Source organism: Nelusetta ayraudi, unplaced genomic scaffold (genome assembly GCF_046127955.1).
Source record: "Nelusetta ayraudi isolate G7.1 ecotype Tasmania unplaced genomic scaffold, CSIRO-AGI_Nayr_v1 ptg000072l, whole genome shotgun sequence".
In the NCBI taxonomy this organism is placed as follows: Eukaryota; Metazoa; Chordata; class Actinopteri; order Tetraodontiformes; family Monacanthidae; genus Nelusetta; species Nelusetta ayraudi.
Genome location: NW_027466122.1, coordinates 927,080 through 947,890, shown reverse-complemented (window position 1 = coordinate 947,890; position 20,811 = coordinate 927,080). Strand labels below are relative to the sequence as shown.

General features: G+C 45.7%; 1 protein-coding gene across 3 annotated transcripts in view; it reads left to right on the top strand.

Moving 5' to 3' along the window:
- The window catches only part of LOC142899445 (attractin-like protein 1), a 132,658-nt gene that overhangs the window by 6,102 nt on the left and 105,745 nt on the right, over positions 1-20,811 (top strand). For all 3 annotated transcript variants that reach the window (XM_076043017.1, XM_076043015.1, XM_076043018.1), the window contains exons 2-9: positions 13,582-13,665; positions 14,363-14,476; positions 14,691-14,819; positions 16,813-17,021; positions 17,819-17,993; positions 18,150-18,237; positions 18,540-18,786; positions 20,328-20,511. In XM_076043017.1, coding sequence (XP_075899132.1) covers positions 13,582-13,665; positions 14,363-14,476; positions 14,691-14,819; positions 16,813-17,021; positions 17,819-17,993; positions 18,150-18,237; positions 18,540-18,786; positions 20,328-20,511 — 1,230 coding nt within the window. The remainder of the gene's footprint in view (positions 1-13,581; positions 13,666-14,362; positions 14,477-14,690; positions 14,820-16,812; positions 17,022-17,818; positions 17,994-18,149; positions 18,238-18,539; positions 18,787-20,327; positions 20,512-20,811) is intronic.

Genomic DNA, 20,811 nt, shown 5'->3' with positions numbered 1-20,811 from the left:
AAACTCAACTGAAAAATATGCAACATGCAATCCAACAAGCCCTGGGCAACCTATGGGCTTAACACGTGTGTGTAAAGCCTGCCGACGGCGGTCGACTCCACCTAGTGATCGAGTGTCTACACACACAGCAGCGAGGAGGTTGGAACCTGCAGTTTAAGAGGCGAAAAAGCTCTTAATCGCTTTTCCAAGTCAAGGCTCTAAGAACCAGTGGATTGGCAGCCAGGTTTTTTGGCGCTTCCTGTTCTGCAACTCTGCTGGCGCTTCACTGTTTTGCCCCGTGTTGCCCAGAAAGTGCAGCGACTCCTTCCTTCCTTCTGGCAATACTAAAGAAATAAAAAAGCACACCTTCACATCAGCTGCTGCTTAGCCGCCGCTCAGCCCTCGGTTTCCTATCAGCCTGTGACAGATTGATCCTTCGCCCCCTCGGAGCTGTTTGGCTCCTCAGGCCGGCCGCCTCTCAGCTTTCTTCCGACACTGTCGCTCGGTGCATCCTTTCTTTTTTTTCTCACCTCCTCTTACGCCAGGTAAGAAGTGTCGGCTTTGGAGCATGTGTTTACACTGAGGGGCAGCTCTCAGCACTCTTGTTGTTGTTGTTGTTGTTGTTGTTGTTGTTGTTGTCGTTGTTGTTGTGGACGACCCTCAGAGGCTGAGAACGCTGCAAACAATTTACCACCATTTATTTTTCATTCCCCTCCTCTGCTCTGGCGTTCTTCACTTTTTTCCTATTTTTTTTAAGACGCGTTTGTTCCATTCGGACGTGACAAATAGATAACCTGTAAAAACCTCTAACCCCCGCAGCCCCACCCTCCACCCCCAACACACACACAGTCATCAGGGGCTGGGCGGAGTCATGTTGGCGGTACGTTACATTATGTGCAGAGAGTCTAAAAATATAGAAAGTGCGATGCCTGGAGATAAAGAGACAGCGGGGGTGAGGAGGAGGTGGTGGTGGGTGGGGTTGTAGTGGGGGGTTGATGGGTGAAGAGGGGCGTTCAAGGACAAAATGAGAGAGAGAGAGAGAGAGAGAGAGAGAGAGAGAGAGAGTGGAGACAGAACAGAGTGCTCTTTCTGACAGCGGAGTCATCATCTGCTGACACTGCCTTCAACCCCTCTGAGCTGGTGTGTGTGTGTGAGTGTGTGTGTGTGTGTGCGTGTGTGTGTGTGTGTGTGCGTGCGCGCGCGTGTGTGATTATGCGTGTTTAAGCCTTCAGGCAGTGTGTGTACGCTGGTGATGACACAGCTTGCGATCTGAGGTCGCCCGCTACGCTGTGTGTGCTGAGTCGTTGGGTCTGTGTGTGTGTGTGTGTGTGTGTGTATGTGTGTGGACAGAAAGCATGTGAGCGTTTGGTAGGGAGGAGCATCCAACGGCCATCTGTCCGGCGTGTGTGTTAATCCGGCTATGATGAGAGCAAAACGCAGGGGCCACACACACACACACACACACACACACACACACACACACACACACACACACACACACACACTCACACACACTGTCTTGCAGTGGGGCTGTGTGTGTATGTGTGCGTGTGTCACTAAAAGAAACTGTGTCTTGTGTGCTCTTCCTGATGACATCATCACCGCGGGACAGCGACTCTCCGGCTGTTTGTGTTTGCAGATGACTCCTCCTGTTTTCCCAGGGAAATATTTACATGGTTTTTCATTTGAAGAGCACAAGAAGAAAATAATCTGTAGCTGCATCCTTGGAAATGTTTGCGTGGCAGTGATTCTCTTTGATTGGTCGTCCTCTGACCGCGGCCTCGGCAGCAGATGTTCATATTAATTCATAAAATGTAAATTTATGTCTCTGGCCCCTTTGGGAATAAATTAAATTAGCCACATGAGATGAAATATAAGGTGCTGCAGAATATTAATGGATGGTGTTATTGATTCGCAGTCTTGGAGGAAAACACAGAGTTTGATGACATTCTGCCGCTGCCCTGTTCTGATTAAATATCCTAATTACAACTGTGGAAGGTAAACAAATGACCGCACGCGAGGGCAGTTTTTCTTATTTAAAGGTTTCAGATACAAACATTTCTGCTGATGTATTTTTTCCCCTTGGTGCTACAGTACCAGTCCCACTTTAAACCACACATTAAATGAAGACCAATGCGAGAGGTTTCAGGGATTTTTCTTTTTTTTTCTAGTCAGTTGGAGAAATTTAATGGAGAAATGCAAAACATTATTGTTTTAATAAGGTGTCTGTGAAACGTAACAATGTGTTACGAGGGCAAGAAATCAAACAGACCTTTAAATTTTGTGAGGGGCGATGACGCATGGATGGGCGCCAACGTGTCTGAATTGAAAATCATAAAACACAATAATAAATTTTCCAGAGAACTCAATTTAATTCACTTTTCGGATCATAAAACAATACGAGGGACGTTACGAAGGCGTCCAAACAATAACCCCAGACCTCCGTCTCCCGGTGGTGATGTCACAGCCGCCTCACTGTAGGCGACTCCTAGGGGATCAATAGCCGCTCGCTGGTGGTGAGCGAACATAAAAAGACGAGCCGAGCCGTGAGACTCAATAACCACTTAAGTCGCCTCGTCAGTGATCTGCGTCGGCGTTTGCGGTCGAGTCCGCCGTCCATCCGTCAAGCGGCTAACGAGACGAGCGTCGAGGGGGAGGCGCCGTCCATTAACACATCCAGTGCGGCGCGGTTCTCCTCATTAGCCCACGGCTGAGGAGCCTGCTGACATGACGGATGATGGCGCTCAATTTTCCAAAAAAGCAAAAGGGGGGGGGGGGGGGGGGGAATGTCCAGGACGTTTTCTTGAATCAAGTCTTGCTTGATTTCCATGCCGTCAAGCAGAATTGTTCTAATCCAGTCTTAATCAGCATTTCTGTTCCCCCAGCATCTTATTAAAGTTTAGACTAAATCGAAAGGCAACTTTTTATTGTCTGCAGTACTACAAATGACCACTGGGACACATTCCGGTGACAGTTTTATGAAGACTTGTTTCAGTTTTGTGCATTCCTCATGTTAGTGGGAAGCAACCTTCTTTTTTGTTTCCTTCTTCTGAGCAGCAACCACAGACATAAATATTTGGAGTGACTCTTCCTTTCCTAGCAGCGTGTATGTGTGTTTACAGGGGTGTTGTGTGGTTTGGGTTGTTGTGAACTGTGTGTCTGTGTATGTTTGTGTGCGCCAGTGGTCCTCAGGGGTTTTTGTTTTTTTTTTTTGCTTGAGTTGCTTTCCTGGCAGCGGGTATCTCCCGGATTTCAACCTTTGCTTCTGTCTGGTCGTCCGTCACACACTTCCTGTCGGTTCCATTCCAAGCAAGCAGCCGGCCGACACACACTAACGCGCACACAGGCACACACATGTTTTAGTCTTGCAGACTAAACCCTGTGCTGCACATCTTGGCCTCCGTGGTGGATTTTCCTCACAAGTGACTTCATCTGCCAAACACGCGTTTGCTCCGTTTCCCCTCTGTGTTTGTGTATTTGTTCTCCGTGTGCTTTAACAGTGTGTGTGTGTGTGTGTGTGTGTGTGTGTGTGTGTGTGTGTGTGTGTGTGCGTGTGTGTTTACAGCTGTGCTCCGATTGTTTGTGTTCTCTCCCTGCTGCCCCTGACATGATATTGCGGCCACTCATACTGGCGGGAAGTGTGTGTTTTGTGTTTGTTTGTAACACACACGCACACACACACACACACACACACACACACACACACACACACACCCCTCTGGTAGGCAAGAGGTGGCTCGGCCTCTTCTTGCCACTTTCTGCCAGCTGCTTGTTTGGTGGCTTTCATCACAGCTGCGCTCAGCCTCTCCAGAAGTGTTTTTTTTTTTTGTGTGTTTTGCATCCTTTTGCACCTGTGTACCTGCAGCAACCAATACACTGAACTGGACACATCAACACTGGTGACAGCAGCCTGCTGTGACCTGGACCAGGTAACCACATTGCTCTGATACTGCAGAAGAGTGAAATTAGTAGAGAAGAAAAAATGTGTTCAGTACTTCCCTTCCCACTTCCTTGTATCACCTTTTAAAGCAACACACAAGATAAATATTCCAATTTAAAATAAAGACACTGATTTGAAATTTAGACTTTTTCACCAAATGATTTAGCTGCCGCAGTCTGAGATGACATTGTTTACAACTTCCATTTTCCATAACTAAAGAATCTAAATCTTGACGATGTTGTGGCCTTTGTGAGGTTATTAAGTTCCTGTCCTCCTCATTTAATTGTTTAGATCTTGCCAATAGCTAAAGCTCCGGCCTCTGCACAAGAAGATCTTTAGCATCTTCACCGTCCCGGAGTGCAGTCGAGGACTTTCACACCACACGGCGCATGCAGATTTGAGCCGGAGAAAAGCGCCTGTGATCACCTGACAAGCGCAGCACAAAGCAAGGTCAAATATTCCCAACTGGGAGGCAGTTTTCCCTGACAAACCTCTTTAAATTCCTCTGCATCCAGACTCTAAACTAGCGTCGACCCCAAACTCACCTTCCCAATGCTCACTCTACGGGATTCAGCCGGAAAAAGTGAACTGAAAACGTTGCCGCTTTCAGCGCAGCTGCAGATTCAGTATCAAAGAGAGGCAAAGTGTGTATATTTGTGTGACTTTAACTGTAACTTTGCGGGCTTATGTGACTGTGTAGAAGAGTTTAGTTGAGACAACTGGGCCAATGTTTCCATTGTGAAGACGTTTCACCTCTCATCGGAAAAGGCTACTCTATGCAGACTACGCAGTCGTGTAGGATATACACAAGTGTTTTATTCCTGTTCTGAAGTTTTAACAATAAGTATGCCTGAGTGCCGACTTTTGTTTGGTGTCTTATAAAGTGCGAAATCCAAACTGAGAGTAGTTAGTAATCTGAAAGTCTGCAGTTAAGTTATTAACAGAAAAGTATATTTCCGTTTTGCCACAGCCACTCTAGAGGAATTCTGGGAAAGTGGAAAACAAAAACCCAGTTCAAAGCCTTTTGTTTAAATTACATCAATGGAGGAAAATTTCCCAGAACAAGAGCTGTGATGCACACTACACTTAAACGTGGAGGTGTGAAATGGAGGGTAGAGGTTAAGTGGGAGGACCGAGTGGTGGAATGAAGGTGAAGCTCCGTCTGTCCACCTGCAATGATGAACGCAGCTCCGCTAATGCTTCTACATCCAGACAATTAGGTTCAGCACGTCTCATTGTGCATCATCCTCCAGCGGCCGCCTAGGGGTACAATGCATCTATATAATAAATCTGAGCTTTGCACTAAAACGCTCTCATCCGTGGTCATCGGTGAATTTTTCAAAACTTTGCTGTACAGCGTGCTGTGTTTTCGTTCCATACCGCTGAGAGGTTTGTTTGTCTGAGACGGCGTGTGCTGTGGTCTGTTCCAGACTCTGTTGGGTGTGGTGTCTGTATTGTGTGTGCGTGCGTGTGTGTGTGTGTGTGTGTGTGCGTGCGCTTGCAGAGTGCAGGAAACCATCCCATAATATCAGCGAGAGAATGACAACATAGGATAGTGATTTCATAGCAGCAGCAGTGTAGCGTTCTAATGCAAACCACATGCGACGGGGCTCGCCATAGGGGTGGACACACACACACACACACACACACACACACAAACACACACAAACACACACACTTCTCCTTGGCTGCAGTGTGTAATCAGCCAGCCTGTGGCCTGGCAGGGTCGAGTGCAAACTCTTTATAATATTACAGTGGCCCGGTTGTCACACGGTCATAAAAAGTGTGTAGTCGCACAGGAGCACGCATACAAAAACACACACGCACACACACACACACACGCACACACCCACACCCACACACACACACACACACACACACACACACACAGGGGAGTTGGACGTGCTGCGGCGCCGGGCCAGGACAGAAGAAGAATGGCTGGAAGTATTGCTCACGTTGCCGGAGTGACTTCATCAGTTTGGGTTCAGGGAGCAGCTGAAGATTCATGTTCTCCTCCAACCGGAGCGACCGGCCTTCGGGCAGGGCCTGGACGGCTTTCTGGGGGAATGAGCCGCGTTCGTCCTGACTGATTTAAAACGTCCAGCACCGTGACAATGTTGATTTTCCTTTCAAACCCTGCAGCTAGCTGAGCGGCTCGGAAGGCTGCTTTTGGCCCAGGGTGTTTTTTTTGTGTGTGTGTGTGGGTGTGGGTGTTTTGTTTAACTCCAGGCAAGTCCTCATATACACACAGAGATCCTGAGATTCCATCATGTGGAAGTGGGTGAAAATCGTTGATTGGAAAACAAAAACAAAATTACGTGGGTTTATGTACATAGATGTTTTGTTTTAACATTTAAGATTAGTGGGGCTTTTATCAGGAAACCTTTCATTGTTCATACAAACGCAGTCAAACTATATTAACTAATAAGAATTTTTTTCACTTATTAGTGAACCTCTGGTGGCCCTGCGATAAAGTGGCGACTTGTCCAGGGTGTCACCCTGCATTCGCCCTATGACATCTGGGATGGGCTCCAGCAGACCCCCGTGACCCTGAGTTCAGGAAGAAGTGGGTATTGAAAATGGATGGATGGATGGAGAGTGAACCCTCTTGCAATGCTGGAACATTCCAAACTTAATCGATGGATATTGTGTTGCCCCTATCATATATGCTGTTATTATCATGTCTTTGCTGGCTTCCCACCTGCAGGTAGTCGGTTTGTTTTGGTGGTAACCTACAACATCAAGTGTTGCGAAGATGTGTCGCTGTCAGTGATCAGAATGAACCCCTCTGTAGCTTGTCAGAGAATGATTGGACCAGTAGGCGTTCTCTGAGGTGACAGAAAAAGGAAGTATCTACTTGCTTGGATGCAGCATGGATAAATGCGACTTCCTGTAATGCCGTTGTCTTCAAACTCCCCGAACTCGGCGACTCCCCGATGGTGACGTTCTCTCGCCGTCTTGCTCTCAGGTCGCGTGCGGTTGAACGTTCCGCCCGCAGGCTTTATGGACTGGAGGTCAGCGGCTAATAGACTGACTCATAAAGCGCGTTAACCTTTGGGGAGTGCAGACGGTCGTCGAGGAGACGCGTCTTTATCCTCAGGTGGGAGCTCGATGACTGATGAGGCTCCTTCAAGGAAAGAAAAAGAATGAGAAAAAAAACATACTTTTCTTTTCCTCCCCCGACCTGAGAGGAGGAAGCAGGAATATTTGAATATGACTTTCACATCCTGCCGGGATGGGTCCACCTCATGTGTATGGATGTCAGCATCCACATGCAGCCTGCTGTGGGCCATCCTGTGTGTGTGTGTGTGTGTGTGTGTGTGTTACATCTCCTTTCTTTCACCTTCCTCCTACTACTTTTTTGATGTGTTTTGGGGGGTTTCCTGTCTTTTCGTATTTCCTCTTTCCTAAAACCTCTTTATCACAGTTTTTTTTCTAATCCCAGGTCATCTTGTCCTCTTCTTGTATTTCTCTCTGCGCAGCCACTTTTCCATTTTCTTACCTTGTTTTTTTTTTTCTTATCCATCCTGTTTTGCATTGCTTATTTCTCTGATTCTATCAATCCATGTGTGTTGCGTTACGTCTTCCTTCCTTGTTATTCTCTCAACCCCTTTGAACCTTTCTCATTCCCTGGGTTATATCTACATTTTCCATAAATTTCCTTTTCCATCGTTTCTTTCTTTGCACCGCTTTTCCAAGTCTGCTCTCTGTTTTTCACAACTTTTCAATCTGCCCATCTTGCTCCTCGCTAGCTCTCTCTTTATTTTCTTTATGTCCTTGCTCCGTCTGCTTTCTCTCAGCTGACAGTGTTCTATTCAAACTGTTTTATGCTTCTATTAGCTCCACGCTGACCTTATTCAAAGTAGACAATCCGTACAATCCGTTGTGTTGTGTCTTTTTTTCCTTTCGCCTCATGTGCTCCTGTCTTCTTTTCGTACCCCTTTTTTTTTTTTTACCATTGTAATTTTCTCCCGTTTCACCATTTTTGCAAATAAAAAATAATTTGTGCTCACCCTTTGTTTCTTTCTTTTCTTTTTCATTTTTGGTTGGCTTTTCTCCACATTTCCCTCTTTTCCTCTTTCTCTCCCTGCTGCGTATGCTTTCTCTCAGCTGACAGTGTTCTATTCAAACATTCTGTGTTCCTGTCGGCTTTGCCCTGACCTTAGTTGAGGTACAAAATCCATATGTGTGCGTGTTATCTGTCACCTTCTCTCCTTGTCTTTTCATTTTTCTAGTTTTGTCTTTATTTAAATTTTAATTACCCTTTTTAAAAATAGTCGCAGGTTTGTGATTTCCCCCCCCCCCCACTTCTCTTTTTCTCTGCTCTCCTATTCCAGTCTTCTGTCTGGTTTCCTCACCTTTTTTGTTCTCTTTTCCTCCCTGTTTAAATTCATTTTAGTCAGATGCCTTTTAGCTTACGGTGTTCTATTTAAACCTTCTATGGTCCTGTTGGCTCTGCTCTGACCTTATTTGAGGTAGAAAATCTGTATAGTGTGTGTGTGTGTGTGTGTATATATGTGTATATGTGTGTGTGTGTGTGTGTGTGTGTGTGTGTGTGTGTGTGTGTGTGTCAGGGGGCAGAGGGATGTGCGGGCTGGTAGGTGGACTGTGGCAATGAATGATGTGTCGGCGTGAAAGCCACTGGACCATGACCATACCTCAGGTGATAGAGACCCACTAACATCAATCACACACACACACACACACACACACACACACACACTCACACACAGTGAGAGTGCCTCTCTGCCCTTGTTAATCCCAGTCGAGGGGTTTTTCTTGAGTTTTAATAAAGGATATCTGCAGAGAAGGTCAAGGTTGTTCAGCTGTTGGTCATTCATCTCACCTTTTGGCTCTCCCTTCACACACACACACACACACACACACACACACACACACACACACACACACACACACACACACACACACACACACACACACACATGCGCGCGCACTTACAGGCTTACAGTGCAGATCTCTCAATCTTCACTATGGTTCTCCAGCTATGGGACCTCTGCGCCCTGTGTGTGTGTGTGTGTGTGTGTGTTTATGCATTGTTCGGTGTGAACAATGCCGCCGTCGTCTCCAGCTTGTCTGGTTATCCATCTCCTGCTTTATGAAGCTCACTTTTTTTTATCTCCGGCATGTTTCACCGTCTGCCAGCGGAGCTGCAGCGAAGGTCCTGTTGGCCTCTGCCAGTGTTATGAGCTGCCACTGGTGAGATAGTACGGTTGCTATTGAATTATTTAATTATTGCCGTATTAAAATTAAATTGTCGTCTCAGATTGTCGTCCAAGCAGGATGCGTTGTGGATGGACGATGGGGATGTTGTTGTGGTTGGATTTAATCTGCTTCCTCTGGGTTTGAAAAACACTCCGAGCCTCTAAAACGTCGAGTATCTTCACTCACACAGACAGCTGGATGATTTTGCTCATTTTTTTTAATGGCGAGAAATCAGATTTGACCCATTTGGGTGATGAAGAGCTCTGGATGCTATCCAGCGACACAGTATCGGCCCCGAGGCTGTAAACAGAGGGCTAAATATGATATATGCTGTTTTCTGGAACTCTGTAATGGTTTTTGGTTAAAAGGTTATGCAAGGCTGTTCCATCGGAGTCTGAGTGCAGAGGTTTTAAAAAAAAAGTTTGCTTCATATCAAAACTGCAGTGAATGAAACGAGGGAGGTGAAAAGCTGTACCAGCTGACGAGACGTCGGGCTGGTGTGAGTCAGTCTGTGGCAGCAGATGCTGGAAGGAATTCCAGTTTTTGCGTTGTGCATTGTTGTGAATCAAACGGTGATTTGAGTGAGTCATTGCTGCTCAGCTGTGTTTTCCACATATGGCCGCCTGAGTCACCGCGGCCGTGTTTCTCTAGGAGGCTCCTCAAACGCATGTTTATGTTTATCGAGTGTTCACTTTGTGTTTGTGTTTGGGGTTTTTCATTGTTTTTTTTTTTGGGGGGGGGGGGCGGTGTTTGAAGCGAGAGGGGCATTTTTCCAAAGTGAAGTCACATTTGGACGACTCCTCCCTCACCCCGCGAACAGTTTATGATGATGTTTGAGTGCAGGCGTGGAGCTCAGGTTACGATCGGAGGGCGAGAGGAATGAAAACAGTTTGGTTGGAAGCTAAACGCAAACACGTGTGCGTCTGGCGGTGATGTCACTCTCAGTTGAATCAAGGCCGATACCAAAACTCCTTGCATGCGCAGGAGGCGTCCGCTTATTACTGCACTACTTTGCCTGTTGTCAGTAATGAGCCCGGGCAGTCCACTTAATCCTGCGCTAGGATATTGGATGAACGTCTCACTTCACAACTCAGAGCTGTTAAAGCCAACACCGACCTAATTAGATTTCTGTTTTTTTCCCCTGTGCAGTAGCCATTTTTTTTTTTTTTTTTTTTTTTTAAAAGGGGGTATGAAATGTTAAATCTTCTGTGACACTGTAAAGAGCAGAAATGTCGGCTCCAAACGCAGAGTACGCTGATTTTTAAAATACCATCATAGGCATCGCATTTATTGGTCATTAGGTCGGCGAAATTAAAATGTTCACAGTCTCCTTTTTTCTATTTTCACTCCTTTATTTATCAATGTGGACTCTGATGGAGCTGCTACGCTTGCTTGATTATATATATATAAAAACTAACTTTATAGACCCCAACCCTCTATCTATATATCTATCTATCTATCTATCTAACTATCTATCTATCTATCTATCTATCTATCTATCTATCTATCTATTCTCCCTGTCGTCGCTCCCTCCATCTATTTATCCCTCTCTATCTCCGGTGCATCTGTCCTCTGTTCGCCATCAATTATTCACTCAGACCAGATGAATATTTCAAAAGCTGCTGGACTCCTTCCTCCACTCCTCCCTTACGTCGCCTCTGTTTTTATTCGCTCTGCTCTCCTTTGGTCTCACTTGCCCTCCCCTACGCCTCCGCCAACCTCCGGGCGTGTGTGCACACAGTGCGTGTGTGTGTGTGTGTGCGTGTGTGTGTGTGTGTGTGTGTGTGTGTGTTTTGTCGTCACGCCGGTGCGCTCTGAGAAGTCCCCTGAGCCTGAGTCCTCCTCGTCCCTGTCGGCTTCATCACCCTTCAGAGGAATTAATGTTGGAAACGTTTTGGAGTTTCGGTCTGTTGGGTCTGCAGGATGCGGCTCTCCAGCCAAGGCGTCATTAACTATAAATGTGACGTCTGGCGCTCTCGTGTCGACTGAAACTCTGTCAGCGTGCTCCACCACGTTTCAGCGCTCGGAAACCTGAGTCGAGTTTAGCAGAGTTCGCAGGGCAGACGGAAGACGGAGAGGTGGAAAGAAATGAGAAGGAGACTTTTTAGGTGGTTGAATAAAAAGAAAAATTGATTTGCAAAGATCAGCGAGTAACAGTGGCTGCTGTGTAACATTTATACATTTTTAGCACAATTTACCATGAAACAAAGGAGCACATTGTTGTCGAAAAAAAGAAAGAGAATTTTAATTTCTACAAGTTAAGGGAGAAGTTCTGGTTAAATACAGATAGGAAAAAACATGAAGTAGATGTAAAGGAGGTGGAGGAAAGGGAGGAAGACAAGAGAAGAAGAAAAACAGTCACCTTCCGTCTTCTCGCACGTCCATCCTATACCATATTCATTTTATTAAAATGTTTCGTCAGTGTGATCAGATCTGTTGTGAGCAGTCAGGACAGCGGGACTTTGAAAATATAGGGGAGAGGGCAGGAAGTTGTCTTTATCATCGTTCTACAAATCTGCAGCTAAAAAAAAAAAAAGATCATGTTGAAGCTTTTCCACCGACATCTCCATCAGTGTCATCGTGGCTCCAGCCGGCCGTTACATCACGATCATTTTCTTCTAATCTGGGATTAAAGTGCGAGGATCAAACTGTGATTATCAGTGCGGTGGGGGTTGGGGTGGGCGTACAGAGGTAAAGAGGAAGTGGGAGTGTCCTGAAGCAGGAAGTCGCTCCTTCCCTTTAGCAGGCGTAATCGTTGCAGGTCTTGTGTGTGTGTGTGTGTGTGTGTGTGTGTGTATGTGTGGTTTTATCGTCAGGATTTCATCAGTCTGACCGTGCTGCCTCCTGATTGCTCCTCCCTCCCTCCCCCAACCTATCTCCCCTCCAACAATCTCCCCCCTCCCACCAATAAGCACATTCGGCCTGATGATTAATCTCATGCTCTGACTGACGGCCATAAAAACTGATGGTGTGTAATTCTGAATTGCCAGCCCACCGGCCCGCTTCGCTTCCCTTTTAGGACCCACTGGAAACAAAACACATGGGGAAGATTTTAAAGGGAAAAGTCAGGGAGACTTGAAATTTTCTGTTCCGCTGAACTGAAAAGTATTCCCACCTGCCAACAACAGTGGATGTACGCTTGGCTTGAAGCTGGTGTACACGAATAAAAGTTAGTTGATTTGTTGTTGTTTTTTTTCTTCTTTTGAGATACCTTACGAGGCTGAAGTTGGCACCACCAAGTTTCGATTCCACCTTAATTATTTTTTTTTTTTGAAATTTGACCGCTAGATGGCTGTGCTTATCCCAACACTGTTCAACATATAAAATTCAGCGAATCATTGTGTCTATGTTGAGGTGGATTTTTGACTAAATTATACAGTAGAAATTGACATGTGAGGTATCATTGTAAAGCCTGGGAGCTGTACTATCACAATCAATTGACATATTCCAGGGGAAATCATTGAGCCAATTATTATTATAGCGCAATAATTAGTGATTTTAAATGCTCATACCTAATGCTCATGTTTCCGTATATTCAGTTATTGCGTTCTTAATTTTATAATGTTTTCTTCAACATTGTGTTTTTACAAAGTCTGAATTTATTACCTTCATATGCTTTTGTCACCAGGAGTAAAGATACAAATCACAAATACGGAATTTCCTAGTCTGACTCTTTCACACACACACACACATACACACACACACGCACACACACACACACACACACACACACACACACACACACACACACACACACACACGCACACGCACACAGAGTGTTTCACTGTCTACTCGCGACGTCTCCACCGCCCCTGCGATGGCAACATTTTGTTTGTGTGAATGACAAAAGAATCGTGTTTGTGTGTTTGTGTGTGTTTGTGTGTGTGTGTGTGCTTTGTGTCTGTTTTCGCCTTTCACGCCAACAACACAGTGGGATTACTGTGATTGACACATGAGAATGATTTATCACACACACACGAGCGCGCACATCTCTACATGAATATGACATGTGCTGATCGCCATGGCAACAGATGCTTTGCCTTGACATGAGTGGAATGTCGTGTTTCATGCTCCCTCAGGAACGCTGTGCTTCTCTACCGCTGATGTTCGCTCATTAAAGCTCAGAGTCAGACACTTGTATTTGCACCTGGCTGAGAACGTTCAGCGGAGTGGATGTGCATTTAATGTATGTATTTGCTTCATCAATTGTAAAGGCAGAAGTTCCAGATCGGCAGTGGCATATAACCTGCGACTTTTATTATTGTTTAAAAAAAAAAAAAAAAAAAAAAATCTTCACAGGATAAAGTCATGACTTGATGTAAACCAAAATTTGACTTTTCTGCAAAATTTACCTTCATATTCTGCTTCTCTTGTCTTAAGTGTCTCAACATCAGCTAGCATCAAGCTGATGTCCTGTCTGTGCTCGTGTCTTCCTCCAGGTTAACAGACCTGTCCGGCTCGCTCACTGACGGACCGACCAACTACAAGTACAAGACCAAGTGCACGTGGCTGATCGAGGGATAGTGAGTTTATTTTCCTCATCCTGCTGTTGCCGCAAATCATCATCCGCGATCCCTGCTCTGTGAAAACGGCAGAAGAAGAATGCAGCGTTTCATTGCTGGCACTTGTCAATGAGAAGTTGTTTTCATGCCCTGCAACTACACTTCACCTCTCAATGGTATGCGCCACCAACTGCACACTGGCGGTTATGCGGTTATGGCAGTGTAATTGCACAAAATGCCGGTAACAAAACGCAGCTGTGGAAAAAACCCCCCAAAACACAACGTTTCCCTTGTTTATGATCATCCGACGTTCCAATGTTTGAAGTGAGACGGTCTGAAGTCTGAAGACGTTCATTGTTGCCAAGTCGGGGTTAATTTTAGCCCAGATTCTTGTCACATGCAGTTTTTAATTAAAGCACCCAGTAAATGTGGAACCACAAATGTGCTTCAAAAGGCTTTTTATATGCTTTCAGTCTCAATGTCAAGTGCCCTCGCAAATTAAAAGACTAATGAGTCTCAGTCCTAAACTCAGAACCTTCGCCTTAAATCAGCATTGTGCACGTTTCAGCATGTGTTTTCCTTTCCTGGCCACGACCAGTGAAGATGAAATCATTCTTGTTTTCTCCAAAGAAGGAACGATTTTGTACATCAATGAAAACATATGCATGTGGTGTTTCCTGTTGTCTTGTCCGTAGATATTAATCCTCTGTTATCTCAGTCCTAATGCAGTTCTGAGGCTGCGCTTCAACCACTTTGCCACCGAGTGCAGCTGGGACCACATGTACGTCTACGATGGGGACTCCATCTACGCCCCTCTGATCGCCGTCTTCAGGTCAGCAAATAGTAGTCATGTGTCATGACCTCTTTGGGTTGCAAGGTATCTATAATTTACTATAATCATAGGACTTTTAGATTTCAGCTTCAGAGCAATGCTAGAGTTTTTAAACCTAAACGTAGATCATTATTAAATTTAGATTTTTTTTTTTTTGTCAGAGTTTTGTCAGCGCTCCAAACTACAAGCTTGTGCTGTCCTGTGTCTGTCACAGTGGGTTGGTGGTCCCAGAGAACAGAGGTAACGAGACGGTCCCGGAGGTGGTGACCACGTCCGGCTACGCTCTGCTGCACTTCTTCAGCGACGCTGCCTACAACCTGACCGGCTTCAACATCGCCTACTCGTACGTCCTCTTCCTCCCACTTTTATTCTCCGACAATCACTCGCTGATTGGAAGGGGACAAAGAACAAATCCAACAAGGTGGAGTGTAGTGACCTTATGGACATCACAGAGGGACAATTTCCTGAGCTGACACTTTCTGATGTGGGGCGAGCAGATGAAGTGGGATGGACGTACAGACGTTTCTCTTTTCGGGGAAATTTCACTGATGGGATTGACACACTGATGATTGTTTGACAGCTTTTCCTAAAGAACAAAATGCACAAAGGCTTTTGAAAATAGACTTGGACTCAGATTTCTCCCAGACATTTGTAGTTGCCAAATGGAAAAAAAAACAACGTAACAGACAATTGAATGAGTCAGCTGACAATTGGTCCTAATGAATGAATTGCAGCTGTGTCCAAATCAAGTCAAAGTCCCTCCAGCTGTCAAACAAGACTTTGTTCCGCTGTCGACACCACGTCGCCACCTGGCTGCTCCAGGCTGGTAGTGATCGCTGTGATGGAAAATTGAATGTGGTTTGTGGAAGACGGGAGGAGTGAGACCAATTACAGTCACACACATGGCCTCTGGGACGCACGCACACACGCACACACACACACACACACACACACACACACACACACACACACACACACGCTCAGACACAGAGAGCGAGAGCAAAGGGTTGTCATGACGACCTTTTTGTCACGGCTGCAAACCAGCTCTTTGTATTTAGTGCAGATGATTTTCTGCTTATGGTCTTTGTCTCTGATTTGCCCCCTTCAGTTTTTGATGGTGCAACATCTTTTTCTCTTCAGACGCTAATTTTTTTTTCACTTGGATTTGTTTGTTTTTTTCTCTGCCCTCTCCACATTGTTTGATGTTTCCATTGTTTAATCTTTCCTATTGCACCACCGTGTCCTTTTGTTTTCCAAAAAAAAAAAAAGAAAACTGAAAAGCAAAAAGAGGTTAAAGCAGCAGGAACCAGTGTGCGTAATAGGTAAATAATTTATAGTGGGTTTAATGAGTTGCTTTGCTCTCAGTGGCGATACATTTATCAGTAAATCTCAGCGGGTTCAGCAGTAGTCATTTAAAAATAATGTATTCTGACAGCTTTCATTATTTTTGCAAGTTCCATTATGACTAATAACTGTGCATAAACACTTGTTGATGCATTCATTCATACACAGAGGCATGTGGTCACAATTACACAGTGCAGCCAGGCAGAGGTGCAACAAATTCCAGAGAGTGGAGAGACCTAAAGGTGGCTTGAAAACAACAGCAACAGCAACATCAACAAGAGAAATCCCTGAAAAACCTGATGCAAATATGAAATTCAAGACTAGAAAATCTACTTAGCAGAGACAAATTCAGCCAAAACCGGTCAATATCAAAGTAAAATACATCAATGAACATTTTGTCTTTTCTAAAGTAAGAAAATCTAGATTTAATGGTCTGAAATGATCTTAATTTAGAATCTCCTAATGCTTTTGTAGGTTTTGGAGAATGACTCTCTTCCCCTTATGAGCAGCTGTTCAGAATCAAAGCTGATGAGTGAAGTGGTCAACTGAAGTCATTCTTCTTCTCACTTCAAACCCTCCAGTAGAACGGTCCCAGTTCTTCGACTCCTTGCTTTGTCACAGTCAGATCTGCTCAGAGAGTCTAAAATGATAATTTTTGAAGACCATGATTTCGTGGAAATAACAGGAACAGGAAAATTATTTGCTCTAGATCAACTTGATTTAACACTAGATTATATTGCAATTTGTCACAGTTGACCTTCTCTTTCGAGTATCAAGTCAATGAGATAACAACTGCTTTTTATGATGCCAAGGGGCTCAAATGAATGAAAAAAGCACTTGATGAAACCAGCTGCAACAGTCAGTACAACGTCATTATTCAAAGCCTGCACTGTCTTATGATTATAATACATTTGCAATCACTGATCCCTCTGCTTTTGCAGTCTTTGCAGAACTTCCCTGACTTTTTTTCTTCTTCTTTGCCCTCATTTCAGAATAAACTCTTGTCCCAACAACTGCTCAGGCCACGGCAGGTGCAGTACGGCTAACTCGGTGTCGGGCCGGGTGTACTGCGAGTGCCAGGACTACTGGAAGGGCGAGGCCTGCAACATCCCCTACTGCAGGAACAACTGCGGCAGCCCCGACCGCGGCTACTGCGACCTGACGGGCGAGAAGCTGTGCGTCTGCAACGACAGCTGGCAAGGTGACAAGGGGCGGAGCCGGACCAACGGGCAGGGGCGACTTACCGGAGAGTCCGATGAGACCCTCTGGGGAACTTGTGGTTATTAGAAGTGCTGAAAGAGGAACTTTACAAAGCCGAAGTCAATGAGAATTTCATAAGAAGAAGCAAATCTGTGGTCCGGTTTGCAGCAATAAACTCTGATTTATTAAAACTTATCCCACTAAACATCACCATGCTTGACAAATTAGCTACGCAAGGCCAAAATTAAAAAAAAAAAGTATTTATTGAATGTCAGTACCACACAAAGTATCAGTACCACACAAAGTACAACTGTATGCATTGGAATACAAAGGTTCAAATATTTTTTCAATTGCTCTGCATAGCTGCAGATTGTGCTTATTCACTGGTAACTTTTATGATAAATTTGCCATATAACCATTGATTTTTTTTTGAATATCAGTCATGCATAATAACGGTCATTGTTTTGATTAATCGTCTGCCTTCTGTACATCATCTGTTTTCAGCAGCGCTTCAAAAATAATTTCTGTATTTTTAAGCAACACTGTGCGTTAGACAGCCTGTCATGTTATCTTATGAAACACTGCCCCGCTGTGGATGGAACGTGTAAACACAAATACACAAATCCAAATTTGGAACATCACTTTACTTTTTTCTACTTCTTAATATTTTTTTCTCCTTCATTACATTCATATCAATAAAGTTCACACTTGCAATTGAGGATTTTTTTTTTTTATTTGACCCTGAAAGTCTGACTGCACTCACCTGCCTGACGTGCTAATTACTCTGTGGTCGTCCAGGTCCAGACTGCTCTCTGTCCGTCCCGTCTACTGAGGCCTTCTGGGAGCTGCCCAGCATCAAACCGTCGGCTCAGTCTCTGGGCCGGGCGTCCCATCAGGCAGTGGTGCACTCAGGCCTGATGTGGGCGGTGGGTGGCCACTCCTTCAACTACTCCAACTACCACATGGTCCTCAAGTAAGCTGAGCTTCTCTTGCATGAGTGCTGCAGAGCCATGTGTCGGAGCCAAAAATAGAAAAATAAAGTTCTTCTTTGGTGTTACTTAAAAATTTGACTATTTTGCTAAACTACATGAACTGCAATTGGACCAATATGTTTCACTGCTGCCTACAGCTACAACCTGGAGAGCAGCACGTGGGACGCGGTTCCCGTCAGCAGCGGCCCCGTCTACAGATACGGACACTCGCTGGCTCTGCATCAGGTACGGCCACCATCTTGCCAGGTAGTTTTAAGGAAGTCGGGGTGTGGAAGAAGGTGGACACGGTATCCACGTAGCTCACCGGCAAGCTCAGTAGGGGGTGGAAAAGTAAAATACACTGCATTCTAAAATATAACCACTTGATGTCGCTGTTTCTTCTTCAGAATCTCTAAATATTACACACTGGACCTTTAAGACGTTAGAAGTTTTGCGGTGTTGTCTAATATCAAATTGTTTTTAAATGTCTGTATAATTGAGTGTCATGTTGTGCGGACGGCTCACCTTTCTCTCTGGCGCGCACCCAGGACGACATCTACATGTTTGGCGGGAAGCTGGAGGCCAAGTGGGCCAACGTGACGGAGGAGCTGTGGGTCTTCAACATCCCGCGCCGCTCCTGGTCGCTGCGGAGGCCGTCTCCGCCGCCGCCCTACGCCCTGGAGGGTCACACGGCCCACGTGGTGGAGCTGGCCGGCGGCGAGGTGGTCATGCTGACCTTCTTCGGCTACTCGCCCATCTATAGCTACATCAACAAGGTCCAGGAGTACGACCTCAGTGAGTCCACTCTGATTGGTTCTGACTTCTCCACCCATCAGGCTGCTCACGTTTTATCCTGTCTGGCATCGAGAATTTCATTTTTCATGTTCTTTTTTCCATTTTTGGTAGTGTTTTTGATTACGTTATACTATTTTTTCTTCTCTTTTCACCTGGCCTGAGCTCAGCCTGGCTTTCTTTATGACTTTATGCTCCCCGCTGCTGTTTGGCCTCATTAAAGTCTGGCCAGTTCTCATCATAAAATGTGCATAAAAACACTTTTTATTCAAAAATGCGAGACCTGACCTGCACATTCAGATGTGGGCTAATTAGCCGCTCGTATTAAATATGCAGTAGTTTACGACGGAATCAGCACACAAAGCCGTTGCGGCACATTTGTCGGATTCTCGACAAATGTGCTGTTGCTCATTGTGGAAACACGCGTCCCTAAACTTAAACTGACAGACTTTCAAAGAAGCAGGTTAGCAGTGCGTGAAGACTGTCGCCTTCACGCACTTCACACCAAAGAAAACTGCAGTCAAGACGACGGAATCCTCAGTAGTGTGGAACTGCTGCCTCGGCCACCAGGTGGTGCTGCTGGACTGCAGGTGGAGTTGAGGAAGGAAACGCATGTATGCACAGGATGCGCACACACACGCACACACCTGCAGCAGTCTATAAGTGGAGGTGTGGGGGTCAGATGATGATTAATAGGTTCCCCTTGCTGCTCTTTTTGTTTCTTCTTCTCTTCTCTCCTTCCTCCTTTCATCTCTCCGTTTTCTGACCTCTCCTCCTCGCTCCTCTTCACCTCCTCCCCCTCCCGCCCTTTTCCTCTCATCTCTCCCCCGCTGCTCTTCCTCCCCTGCTCCTTTGTCACCGACGGTGTCAGTGGAGCTCGGCGGCGGTGTGGCAGAAACAAAGGGATGAAGTGAGAGTGGAGAGCAGGATGCAGGTGGAAAGGTCTTGATGGCCCGTCGCAGGATCTGCTCCCTGAATCTTCTTGTTTCGTTCCACCGCTACTCATCAGTCTCAGTGTTCTAAGTTTTGAAAACGATTTAGCCGTTTTTCATTTCGCTGCTGTCGCGGTGCAGGTGACGTCAGAAAACACGCGTGTAGCTGTGTGTGTGAGTGTGTGTCGGGCTCGGTGTGCTCGACCCGCTCTCTGAAGCTCCACAGCTCTCTGGGGTTTAGTGCTTCCTCTGCAGCTCCGCAGCTCTGTTTGCTCTGTCGTTTCTCCAATCTGAGGTTGATCACGTGACTTGTGATCCCTGCCTAATATATAATAAGAGCTTTTGTGCAGTGCGTTGGTCAAATAAAAGTGCTGCTTTTGAATTCAATAAATGTGAAAGCTTTCTCCTCTTTCCTCTGTCACTCTTCTGAATGTATCAAAGGTGCTCTGGAGTCCTTGGCAGTGAGGGTGAAAAAGTAAAACTTGCCAAAGCATAAAAAAAAATAAAAACTTTTCCCAGTCGTCCACTTTGATCTGCCCACACTTGCATAAATCACACCTGTGCTTTTCCTCTCTCTCTCTCTCTCTCTCTCACTCTCTCTTTCTGCATCAGGTACAAACTCATGGCAGGTCGTGTCCACCGGAGGCGCTGTGGTGCAGGGAGGTTACGGCCACAGCAGCGCTTACGACAGGGCCAGTGGCTGCGTGTTCGTCCACGGTGGCTACAAGGCGTTGAGCAACAACAAGTTCGGCCTGGTGGACCACATGTACCGCTACCACGTCGGCACGAGAACATGGTGAGGAGAGATCGTCCGACCCGCCAAAATAAAAGTCACGCTAGCTGTTGGACAGTTTTTAGTTTGAATGAGTGTCTGAATGACAAAGTTTTCCAGTGTGGGAGTCAGAAATAAGAGAACAGAGTTAGAAGAGATTCCAACCACAGCAGGTTTGACCTCAGGTGACCTCAAGCAGACGGAAGCAGACGGACACACACACACGTACACACTGGCTCTCCATGGCTCTCACTCTCTGGGTGTAATTCTCCGTCGGTGTCAGGTGTCACTGATCTCTCAGACGGAGACATTTACGAGGCGTTC